This window comes from Equus caballus, chromosome 11 (assembly GCF_041296265.1).
Source record: "Equus caballus isolate H_3958 breed thoroughbred chromosome 11, TB-T2T, whole genome shotgun sequence".
NCBI classification, from domain to species: Eukaryota; Metazoa; Chordata; class Mammalia; order Perissodactyla; family Equidae; genus Equus; species Equus caballus.
Window position 1 is genome coordinate 48,126,410 of NC_091694.1, and position 12,041 is coordinate 48,138,450.

A 12,041-nucleotide genomic window follows, 5' to 3' on the forward strand; every position below is an offset into this window, starting at 1 on the left:
TGCTGTCCTCTTGGCTTGGGGAAGGTACACAGATGGCCACGGGATTGGAGAGGTTCATCCCAGTGTCTGAGAGTCCCGGATCTCAGTGTTCTTAGGGCGGGTGCCTCTGGGCCCTGGTAAGGGTTCCATCACCCTCAGAGACCCTCTGGTCCTTACCCCATGGCCCTCGGCCTGGCACCTACCCCTGGCACAACTGAGATGGCTCCCGAGTATCCTCACCCCTTTGGCCATCTGAACCAAGAAGCCAGGCGAGCTAGACCGGGATGTGACTCAGTGGGCAACCGGGCAAATCAGCTAATTGGCCTGGGCCCCGGGCACCTGTCTCTTCCCCGAGCCCCGATAAGGTCAGAGCCAGGTGGAGGGCGCCAGCCAGGTGTTGCTGCTTGCCCAGATCAAAGGACCAGGGCTGTGGGGCCGGTTGCCTGCTTATTTGTGGGCACCAGGGGCTGCGGGGCCATGAGACAGGGTGGGAGGTGGCTGAGGGTTAGGCCCAGACCTGCCCCTCCTGTCTCTCCTTGGGACTGGAGCATGGGAGCTGACTTTCGGCAGCCTGCTTGAAGATTGCCGCCAGCTCTGAGCTGGCACCTGAGTCCCCTGCTGCAGCCATAGCTTAGCCTCTGCGGAAGCCCACAGCAGAAGGACAGCTCTTGGGTCGTGCTGTTTTGGGAATTCAGGGGCCCCCACAGCCTACACCTAAAGGGGCAGCTGCTGCCGAACCTCCTGTTGGCAGGCCCTGTGCTGGGCTTGGCCACAGACTCAGTCTTTGCACTCAGGTAGACTTCCTCTATCAATGGGGACAGAAAACATATCCAGTTCACACCCAGCCACAGGGGTAGCCCCGGGGGATGGCAGCAAGTGTGCACCCAGCTCTGCCTGGTGGCAGGTGGAGAAGACTTCCCCGAGGAGGGGAAATTTGAGTGGGGTTTTGAAGGATGAGTTGGAGTTCGTCCAGGAGAAAGGACTTGCAGTTTGTCAGTAGATGTGAGTAGCTCTCTTTCTCCCTCCAAGCTGGATAGAATATGCCAAGAAAACATTTAAATTACATAGCTGAGCTTGAAAGCTAAAGCTAGCAGGGAAATTTTCAGGTGCCAGAAGCAAAGAGTTGAACTCAAAAACAGGAAAACAGGACCTAATATTGAAGCCAAATGATAGACTTCGGGGACCAGCATATGTCTTAAACGCTGGTTGCAGTATTTTTAATGTAAACATTTTAATGAAAAAATTTAAATACACATAAAAAGTAGAGAGAGAATCTCCACGTGGCCATCACCCAGATTTATCAAATTGTCACTAGCCCAGCCCAGTCTCCAAGCTCGGGGGTTTCTTTGCTCTGAGGACTGGGCAGTGCCGGCTAGGGTTCTGGTGTTGCCTGGGTGACTCAGTTTCCACCCAGAGCCCAGAGCAAGCTCCCTGATTTCAAGATGTGCCCTCAGTGGGCGGATTTTCCATCCATGAAAGGACATCTCCTTCCCGGCTCTGGCTTTCTGCAGACAGCTTAGTCTAGCTCCTGCTCTGCTCGGGCCTGCGATGGCCACCCCTTTGCTGCAGGCCTCTGCTTCCAGGGACCCCAGCAGAGGCAAGTCCAAAACTGCTCCTTAGGGACACCTTCATGACCCGGGGCCTGCATGGGACATGGACGCCAATTCCTGCCTTCATGACCCGGGGCCTGCATGGGACACAGATGACAAGTGCCACGGAAGACAGACTCAAGTTCAAAATGAGCAGAGCACACAAGAAAGCCCACCTTTGTGGGACGGAGTCAACCAGGCCAGAAAAGATAGGAAAACTGACTTCTGAAGAACTTCAGAGAATAGGCTTATCTTACAGGGACTTGATATTGGGTATGCTTAATTTTCAACGCTCAAGAGGAAAGAATAGAATTTATGAGCTAGAATAGCACATTACTAAAAAAGAACAGGGAGGTGTCTAAGAGACCTAAATTCAAAATCCTAGAAGTGAAAAATGTAAGTATTAAAATTAAAAAATCTGTTGGGGCAGCCAGATGACATAGTGGTGAAGTTCGTGTGCTCCACTTCCGGTGGCCTAGGGTTCGCGGTTCTGATACTGGGCGCGGACCTACACATCACTCATGAAGCCATGCTGTGGCAGCATCCCATATACAAAATAGAGGAAGATTGGCACAGGTGTTAGTTCAGGGTGAATCTTCCTCACCAAAAAAAAAAGTAATAATTAGATGACTTAATTAGACTAGATTGAAGAGAGGAAAAGCAAATTAGAAGATGGATGCAAGGAAATCGGCATATGTGCAGGTTAGGGAAAGGGAAAGCGAGGCTGAAGGCCTGGCCCTGGTGACTTGTGGTTCATGGGCTGTGGGCTGGAGTGTGGGAGAATCAGTGAGAGGACGCTGCACAGTAGTCAGGATTTGATGGTGAGAGGCATCTGGGTTTTGTCTTGGGGCAGTGGGGAGCCACAGAAGGTTGTGAAGCAGGGCAGGTCCCTATAAGATATGTACATCAGGATGTTCACTCTGGGGCTGCGTGGGGGAATGGGTGGCAGAGGAGGCTGGAAGGCAGCTCGGGGCTGGGGTTTGGGGTCATGAGGAAGTGCCAGGATCGGGGGTGGGAAGGGAGAGTGGGGACAGAGGAAGAGCCAGCTCAGACTGAAACCAGACAGTGCCTCTGCTTGGGGCCGAGTCTCCTTCTGGCCTTGCTCGCCTCTCCACTTCGGCCTGTCCAGCAACATCCTCCTGCTTCGGCAAAGACTCGGGTTCTGAAGGCAAAGCCGGGCAGCCCCTGTGACTCTCCCCACAGGCCCTACTATTGGAAAGGGGGTCCAAGAACCCCTCTTTCCCTGAGGCCTGATGGGCCAACCCAGGGTGTACATCCTGAGCGGGGGTGGAGGAGGCAGCTCCCATTCTTCCTGCAGGAAGTCTGCCGGCCTTTCAGGCGCCCACGGGGCCAGGCTGTGCTGGGTGCTCCCATCATCCTTGCTGGCCTGGGCTGCCATCCTCCACATCCTGTGGGCAGGGAGGGTACCCAGGCAGAACCTGACCCCCGCCTGGCCCACGCCTGCCTGAGCACCCTCCCTGCCCACAGGATGTGGAGGATGGCAAGTCTTCTCCAAATAATAGGTCGGCCGGATCTGGACTTGGTAAAAATAGCCCTGGTTCAGCTCAGGCCGAGGTGGGGGCTGGATGTGGGCTCCAAGGCCACAGTGTGGGACCCAGGGCTCCCCCAGCTCAGACCTCACCCGGTGCTGCTCCAGGACCCCCTCTGGGCGCAAAAGCCCCACGGATGGGGGTGGGGTCCTGGGCTGCCTGCCAAGGCGCAGAGCCCTCGGTCGGGGTTGTTCTGAGCTTCTGGGCGCTGGCCCCTCTGTGCGCCCCTAGGGGAGACGGCCTTTGGCCGGCACACCGAGCCCTGGGACGGCCATGAGAGTGGGCAGCACCTTAGGGCTGTCGGCCAAGCCCTGTGGCGCAGAGGACCTCCCGCCAGCCCTATGCAGAGGGGCATCGCCAGTCTCACGGAGGGAGGGAGGCTCCGGCCCAGGTTCTCCGCCCCTACCCGCCGTCTGTCCGTGGCCCTGCCCCCCCACCCTGGCTCCCTGCCTGCAGCTCCATTGTCCAGACCTGTGGGCTCAGCACACGTGAGCTGACCAGGGCTTCCCCACACCCCGGCCACAGGATGTCCTCGTGCGGGAGGTGCTGGGAACGCCACCACCCGCCGAGAGCAGGGTGGGGCAGCTGGGCTGCCCAGAAAGCTCTCCTCCAGTGAACAAAGACTGCGGGGTAGGGGCATGGTGGCCCGGGAAGCTTCTAGCCCGCCGGTCTGTATTTCCAGAGAGCTACTGGCTGCCGGCTGGTGGGGTAAGCCTCTGCGCCCCCATCTAGGACAGAGTTCACACATCCAGGCCTTTGCCTGTGCTGTTCCTTCTGCCAGGAACATTGTCCCTCTTGTCCCTACCCTGGTTGTGTTCAGGCCCCTGCACTGCCTGGGGCATCCCTGAGGTCCAGGAGAGGTCCTCTCTCATCTGCCCCAAGCAGGGGGAGGTCTGCGAGGATGGAGCGTGTCTCCCTCTTGACCCTGGACTCCCTTGTCCCCACGGGGGAGGCACTGAGGGACAGGCTGTGGTTCATAGCATCCTTGCCCAACTCGCTGTGTCCTCTTGGGCAGGTTCCTCCAGCTCTCAGTGGCCCCGGCTGTCAGGGGGACAGACACCGTGAAACGCAACCTGCAGCAGGCTGGGGCCTGGCGGTGCGGACGGGGCGTGACCCCTTCGACAGGGGCCCAGCTATGGTCTGGATGCCTCTGCCCACCCAAATGAGCCGGCAGACCACCAGGGGAGGGGCCGGGGGGCCGCCCTCCTGCTCTCCTGCGGGCAGGAAGGTGGGGATGCGCCAGGATGGCCGAGGGCTGGCCAAGGCCTGGGTCCCCTCCTTCGGCTCCTCTCCACCCACACAGTGGGGATTTTCCAGGGCTCCCCTTTGGAGGGCGAGAACAGAACATGCTGGGGCTCTCCACGGCCCCTAACTAAAGGCCACACCGGGTCCTAGTGCCTGGACCCCAGTGTCCCCCCACGGCCTGTCTCCTGCTGCTTCCTCCAGAGCCTTCCCGTGCTGCAGCCCGGCGCTTCTGGCTATTGACAGACCCTGAACTCTCCCTGACCTTGGGGACATCAGCTGGGACCTTCCATCTTCCCAGCCTGGCAGTCCGTAGCGTGATTTAGAGCAAGGGCTCTGCAGTCAGACAAATTGGGGTTTAAATTCTCGCTCAGCCACACACTAGCTGTGTGACATCACTTCTTTCAGCCTCTGTTGTCTCCCCTGTAAGATGAAGAGAAGGAATGAGACTCGAATGAGGTAATCTGTGCTTATGTCCAGGGCGCATCCCTGGGCCTTGCCTGTAATAAGTGCTCCATCGATGATAACTGCAGGTATTATTAACAATAAGCATTATGCCTCATTAACCATTATATAGTATTGCTTATAGGATCCGTAATTTATATTTTAGTACATAGTCTTGGATTTAAGTATTATTGTCATGGTAAACTCCTATGCATCCTTCAATACCCAGCTCTGACTTCACCACCTCCATCAAGTCTCCTTTCACTATTCTGGCAGGAGTTGACCCTCCTTGCTTGTTCCCTGGCATTTTAGGGAACTGGGCAACTCAAGGATGGGATTTGTGCCCTGGCCAGACAGGGAGCAATTCCTACTCTGATTCTTTCTGCCCACTCGCCACCTAGCACAGACGGGCACAGAGGGAACAATTCTTCCTCCTCCTGTAAGTCCTGATGAGGCTGACATCTCTTTCCTGTCCATATTCCTATCTGATCTCAGGCAGGCCCTGGGAGGCAGGCCCAGCAGGAAAAATTCTTTCTCTAGATATGAGGAAATGATGTTTGCCTTGACTAATCTGAACAAGGGCCCCGTGTTGCTGGAGGCAGTCCCCTCAGGCAGGGCAGGGCAGGGCACGAGGCGCCTCGTAAGCTTTACCCCACCCAGCGGTCGCAGCACCTGCGAGCTGATATTTTCATCTTCATTTTGCAGACGAGGAAGTGGCCGCGTTGGCTCAGGCTGGCTCCTGAGAGTTGACTGTTCAATTTTCAGGAATCGAGTGAGCGGGTTGTCAAACACAACCATTATTAAAAACTAAGCTATGGGGGCCGGCCCCACGGCCCAGTGGTTGAGTTCCCACGCTCTGCTTTGGCGGCGCAGGGTTCACCGGTTCGGATCCTGGGCATGGACATGACACCGCTCATCAGGCCACGCTGAGGTAGTGTCCCACACAGAGGAGCTAGAACGACTTACAACTGGGATATACAACCATGTGCTGGGGCTTTGGGGAGAAAAAAAAAAGAAAGAGGAAGACTGGCAGCAGATGTTAGCTCAGGGCCAATCTTCCTCACCAAAAAACAAAAACAGACAAAAAACTAAACTGTGTAAACTTAACATGAAACAATTTATATTAAAACAAACGTAATAAATACTTAAAAGTCATCACCCTGTAATCATTTCACCATGTTTTACTATGCTCTAGTTCCTAAGGTGGTTTACGTCTGCTGTATCTGTGTGGTAGAAATACTGCACACACAATGCCGTGCAACTGCTCATCGCTTCCCGGCTCTGAGCAGTGACGTCACATGGGATCAGCCGCGCTGGGAGCATTTACCCCATGAAGACTGGCAAACACTACAAACACTACACATCAGGGCTTCCTCTCTCCACTTGTTCAGAGAGCCAGTTGTTAAACATTTATGAGCACACCACTGAACGGAGGCACAGAGAGGTTGTTGACCTGCCTGAGGTCACCCAGCTGGGAAGGAGCAGAGCTGACTTCGAGCCCAGGCGGGGTGTCTCTGGTGCCCAGGTACACGTACCTCCACGCTGGCTCTCCCCGAGGGCCCCGTCACACAGAGTTGGGATTAGCAGGTTCCCCTGGCACCCACACATGCTCACTGTCCTGCCCACTAGGATGAGAGAGGGGCAGTCACGTTTCTGCAGCCCAGCCGTCTCTCCGCCTTGCTCTCCTCCTTCCCTCCTGCCTCCCCTCCCTGGTCCTCCTCCCTGGGGACTCAGGTCTGCACGGGAGCCGCAGAGCCCAGGCATGCTTCAGCCTGGCGGTCAGAGGCCGGCCAACTGGCCACCTTGTCTGCCCGCCCCCGCCTTTGTCTGGCCATCTGCCTGTCAGCTGTGGGACTGGCTTTTAGGGGGAGCAGTGGGGGGCTGCCTCGCTGCATGATCTAGGGCCTACCCTGCCTTGCTGGCCTCCTCACCCCACCTGGGACCCCAAGGCCCCTCCCATCACAGGCAGTGTGACCCCCACGGAGTCCTCTAAGACTGCTGCTCTCCTGTTCCCGAAGAACAAAACCAGGTCATATCACTCTCTGCTCAGCATCCTCTGGTGTTTTCCTTTCTTGCCCGTTGAAGCCACAGTCATCGCAGTGGGTCACGGTCCCTACCCCAGCCGGCCTCTCCCGCTCGGTCCCTCTGCTCCAGCCACTCTGGCCTCTTTATTGTTCCTCAAATATTCTAAGCACGCTCCCGCCCCAGGGCCTTTGCACTTGCTGTTCTTGGTGTAATATTTGCATGATTTTTTTCCTCACCTCCTCCAGGTCTTTGCTGAAATGTCACCTTCTCTGACCCTTCTATTTAAAATTGTAACATCTGCTTTCTCTCTCTCACACACACCTTTCCTATCTTCTGTTTCTGCTCTTTTACTCTGCTATCACTTGTTACCATCTGGCATACCGTACTTTTATTTTATTTTCTGTTCCTCCTCATTAGAACAAAAGTCCAGAGAGGGCAGGAATTTTTGTCTGTTTTGTTGAATGGATGAATGAATGAATGAACAAATGACAATGTTTCCGAATGTCAGGAAATGTCTGCAGCCTGCTGGGATTGAGGGTGGTCGTGTGATCTGGCAGGTACGAGACCTGGGCTTCTAGGCCCAGTTCTGCCCTGATTTGCTGTGTGACCTTGGGCAGATCCCTTCACCTCTCTGAACCTCTTTCCCAAGTATAACAAGGGGAGCAGTGTGGTGTATAAGTATAAGGAACGCTGGTCCTGGAGGCAGACAGGCAGGGGGTCATTATTCTCTGAGCTCGTCTCCCCGTCTGTGCGGTGGGATGGGGTTGGAGGGGCACACAAGACGCTGCGTGGTGAGCCTCTAACACAGCTCCTGGCATGTAGAAACCGTTCAGAGAATAAATCTTTACTGTTTTCAGAGTACCCCAAAGGCTCACCCGGCGCTGGGCAGCCCGTGGACATGAATGGAAGAGGATGGGGCCGTCCCGCCTCCCCGGGGCCCAGGCGGGCCGAGGCCGCCCTCTCTGGGGCTGCTTCCTCAGGCCCTGGCCCAGGCCGACCTTTGTCTCAGGGGCACTTGGCCGCGAGCTGAGCGGTAGGGGCAGGCGGGCTGGGCCACGGGGACCCCGCGCGGCCCTCAGCCCGCCTCTCCCTGCACAGTGTTCATCTGTAGCTTCATGGTGGCCGCCCCCCTCTTCGGGTACCTGGGTGACCGCTTCAACAGGAAGGTGATCCTCAGCTGCGGCATTTTCTTCTGGTCGGCCGTCACTTTCTCCAGCTCCTTCATCCCCCAGCAGGTGAGGCCTGCCCCGCTTCCGCCCAGCAGCCCTGCCCAGCCCCTCTGCGTGGCCTGCTTCCCCCAGGGGGCGGCTAGCCTGATTGACCTGCCATAGTCTGGGTCGTGGGTTCCAGCCCCTTGGTTCGAACCCCAGACAGTGTCTTCCATTCGCAGTGGGATGAGGGCGTGTTTGGGTACTTCTGCAAACTGGCCCTGCAGACAGGGCCTTCCCCATGTCAGCCTGACCTGAGGGATTCACAGCCCTGTGTGGTATCCTGACTCTTTCTGAGCTGCCTCTGATTTGGGGAGGACGCAAGGCATAGGGGGAGTGAGTCTGCCAAGGAGTCAGGACCCTTGGGTTCTAGTCCTGGCTCTGCCTTCATCTTGCTGTGTGACCCTAGGTAAGTCACTACTCTTCTTTGGGCCTCACAGTTTGCTCTTTGACTGACCACCAGCTAACTCTTAGGGTCAGAGTTCTAGGGAGGCAAACATCAGTTCAACACGAGGAAGATGTTTCTTACTTTGTTCCCACAGTTCTGGGTTTGACTATCCCAACTTTGTTGCCTACTAAGCTTTGTGATCTGGAGAAACTTACTTAACCTCTCTGAGCCTCAGTTTCCTCATCTTTAATATGGGGATAATGCTTCTCAGCTTGAAGGTTTGTTGTGAGAAATAACTGAGCTAATGAATGCCCAGACCCTGGAACATGGCAGGTGTTCAATAAATCATTATTTCTGTTCTTTCTTCCAAAGAGGAGATATGTTGCTTTGTGAGGTAGTGAGTTTCCCATAACTAGGGGTATTCAAGCAGAGGAAGGACAATCACAAGATGACAACTGTAAAGGGAGATAGAAGAAGGAGGGAGGACCAGGATCTGTCCTCATGGAGCTTTCAGCTTAGGGGACAAAGGAGGAGACCTCAGCCCTGTCTTTGGGAGCACCCAGGCTGGGAGTGGGAAGATGTGACAGGAGCTCCCATGCTCAGACCTTCAGGATGAGCAAAGTGCTGAAAGTGCTCACTGAAGAGCGCAGTCTCTGGAAATTCATGTGGTCAGGGAAGGCTTCCTGGAGGAGGCAGCATTTGGGTTGAGCAGGCAGGACAGGGAGATTAGGCCTTTTGGTGAAGATAGCATGGGCACAGGGAGCACACTCATGGATGGAGAATTGGGAGAGGGTTGCGAGAACGAGGCAGAGAGGGTTTTGGCTGGAAAGGAGGCAGGCACCAGGTCGTGGGAACCTCGAATGCCAGTTTGGGGGGCCTGGGCTTGCTCCTGAGGGCAGTGCTGGACTCTGGAAGAGGCTGCAGAAGGGAACGGTAGGTCAGGTTTACATTGATCGAGAAGAGGTTGGAGGCGAGGGCAGAGAGAATGGGCAGGTTTGGGCGGTACCACTTTGCTTCCCGGGGCAGCTGCACAGAGGAGGGTCAGGCCCAGGTAGGCTCCAGGCCCAGCATGTCAGGTGGAGCCTGCGGCCACAGTCGAAAATGGAGCCTGGACCAGAGGCCTCTAGGGCCCCGTTGTTCTGCCCCTGGCCAGGTTCCTGGTCATCCAACCTCTGGGATTGGCCAGTGAGGTCAGGACCATGACGCCAGGGCTAGGCCCCGCTCTGGGTGCGTGGAAGGGAGGGAGAGGTGGGGGGAGAAGCAGACAGATCACCCCCAATTTATCCATACATTCATTGCTAGCACAATCTGAGTCCCACGGGGGTTTTTGCGGACCTTGGCAACGTGATTCTGAAGCTAATTTGGCAGACAAAAAGCCCAGGAACAGCCAAGAACATGGTGAAAAATAACAGTGAAGGGGAACTTGCCGTATCCGTCATCACAATCTGGCTGTTCTAACCGAAACCAAGGGGTCGATGAGACGGAGTCCTCTTTTCCACGGGAGCTGGTGCGGGAGGAAAGTTGCATCTCAGATAAATGGTTTTGGGGGAACTCACTATCCATCTGGAGTGAAAATAAAGTTTAGTCTGTATTTCAAATCATCCTTCAGAGTAAATTCCAGATAGGCGAAAGTAAAGTAAAAAGCAAACTGTAAAAATCTAGAACTGTACGTCAACAAGAAAAAGACAAGTAAGACAAATAATCCAGTAGAAAAATGGGCAAATTACAGGGACAGGCAATTCCAGGAGAAGATGCCCAAGTGGGCGATAAACGCAGGAAAAGATGGCACTCTGCCTCTGGAGTAATCAGGCTCGTGCAAATTAAAACAACAGTGAGATACCGGTTCACACCCAACAGATTGGTGACAATTAAGGCTGACGATACCAAGTGTTATTAAAGCTGCTGGTGGGAGTGTAAATTGGTGGGGCCTCTTTGAAGAGCAAAATGGCAGGATTTGTAAAAGTCTGTGTACAGCCCAGCCTTGTACTTCGAGGTATGTACCCAAGAGAGAAACTCCAACTCGTGGACATGAAGTGACATGTGCATACAAGGATGTCTGTTGCAGAACTGTAATAGAAACAAAGGGAAGCAGTCTAAAGGACCATGACTGGGGAATACCCAGGTCAAACGGGATGTATTCACACTATGGGATTCCTGACAGCAAAAGGATGAACTAGAGCTATATTAACCAGCATAAATCGGTTTCCAAAAGATAAGAATGGGGGAAAACAGCAAAAATGTGGGATCAGATGCACAGAACGGTCCCTTTCATGTTCATGTTTTAAAAGCACACAGAAGACACTAAGTGTGGTTCACTGGTACATGTATGTATGTTCACACGTGGTACATGCATGCAGAGGTAGAGACGGGTTCACACCAACACACGACACGGCGGGTTCCTGGGGGGAGAGGGCCATCAACAGGATCCCCATCAAAGAGGTCTTATCTGCTCTTTACCGAGGAGGATGACTGAGGAAACTGCTCCCATTCTCTCTCTCAAATATAACAACCATAAAATATTAAAGAACAACTATAAGGACCCACAATTAAAATATATAACTATGTACTTGGGGGATTTGGGGAGAAAAAGCAGAAAAAAAATATTAAAGAATATTTTTACCATTTTGGGATGGAGTAGACTTTCTGAATAAGACATGAATAGTCCAGAACCCATTAAGATTGGACAGCATCAAATTAAACAGCACGACATAAAGCTTCTGTTCGGTGAAACCACCCATAAACAAAGCGGGAGGAAAGATGACGGAAAATATTTGTGTCATATATAATAAAAGATCAATACACATGATAGATAAAAAACTAACAGAAATCAATACAAGAAAGACAAACAACCCAACAGCAAAATAGGTAAAGGCTGTGGGCAGATGATTCCCAGGAAAAGCAGAGGCAAGGGGCCAGGGGAAGACTCGGAGAGGGAGAGAGTGAGCGAAGGAGCCTCAGAAATGAGGGGCACAGAGATGGATGGGCAGGGCCAGTGATGCAGAGAGAGGGCCGGGAAAGAGATGTGCAGATGCAGAGAGGGAAACAGGGAGATCCTGAGGGGGGCTGCATGTGGGCGATGCTGGCCGGATGGGTGGTCAGGGTGGGGCTGGGGAAAGATGACCAGGCTGGGTTCTCAGGCCCTGGGCAGCTGGGGGCACAGAGGGGCCGGGTCCACATCAAAGGGGTAGCACCACGGGCAGCTGGCACTGCCCCACCCTTCCTGGCTCAGCTGGGCTTTCCTCTTTGATGTGTGTATCGGGGAGGGGGCACTGAGCCCACTGGGCTGCCCTGCCCACTCCCCACTCACACCGTCCTCCGTGCTGGCAGAGTCAGCCCAGCTGCCCTGCCCAGGGGTGGGAGGCAGAGTGAGGGGTGACTTGAGGTCCCCAAGCTGGGGCCAGAACCCAGAGAGGGGGTCTCCCAATTGGGGAGAGGCAGTGGAGACACAGGCCTATGCCCCACATGCTTATGGGGACAGAGGGGGATCTGTCTGGGCCGTCCTTATAACTCTCAGCCTGTGCAAGTGCAGTCCCATCCCAGCACTGGGCCAACCGAACTCTATCAAATCCGCTATACAGAGGGGGAAACTGAGGCCCAGAGTGGCTTAGGGATGTAG

General features: G+C 54.6%; 1 protein-coding gene across 5 annotated transcripts in view; it reads left to right on the top strand.

Annotated features, from left to right (window-relative positions):
• Nucleotides 1-12,041, top strand: part of SPNS2 (SPNS lysolipid transporter 2, sphingosine-1-phosphate) — a 36,202-nt gene that overhangs the window by 15,912 nt on the left and 8,249 nt on the right. For all 5 annotated transcript variants that reach the window (XR_011423068.1, XM_070226478.1, XM_023653291.2 and 2 more), the window contains exon 3: nt 7,928-8,064. Coding sequence is in view for 4 of the 5 variants with exons in the window: in XM_070226478.1 (XP_070082579.1) it covers nt 7,928-8,064 (137 nt within the window). In the remaining variant the exon portion in view is untranslated. The remainder of the gene's footprint in view (nt 1-7,927; nt 8,065-12,041) is intronic.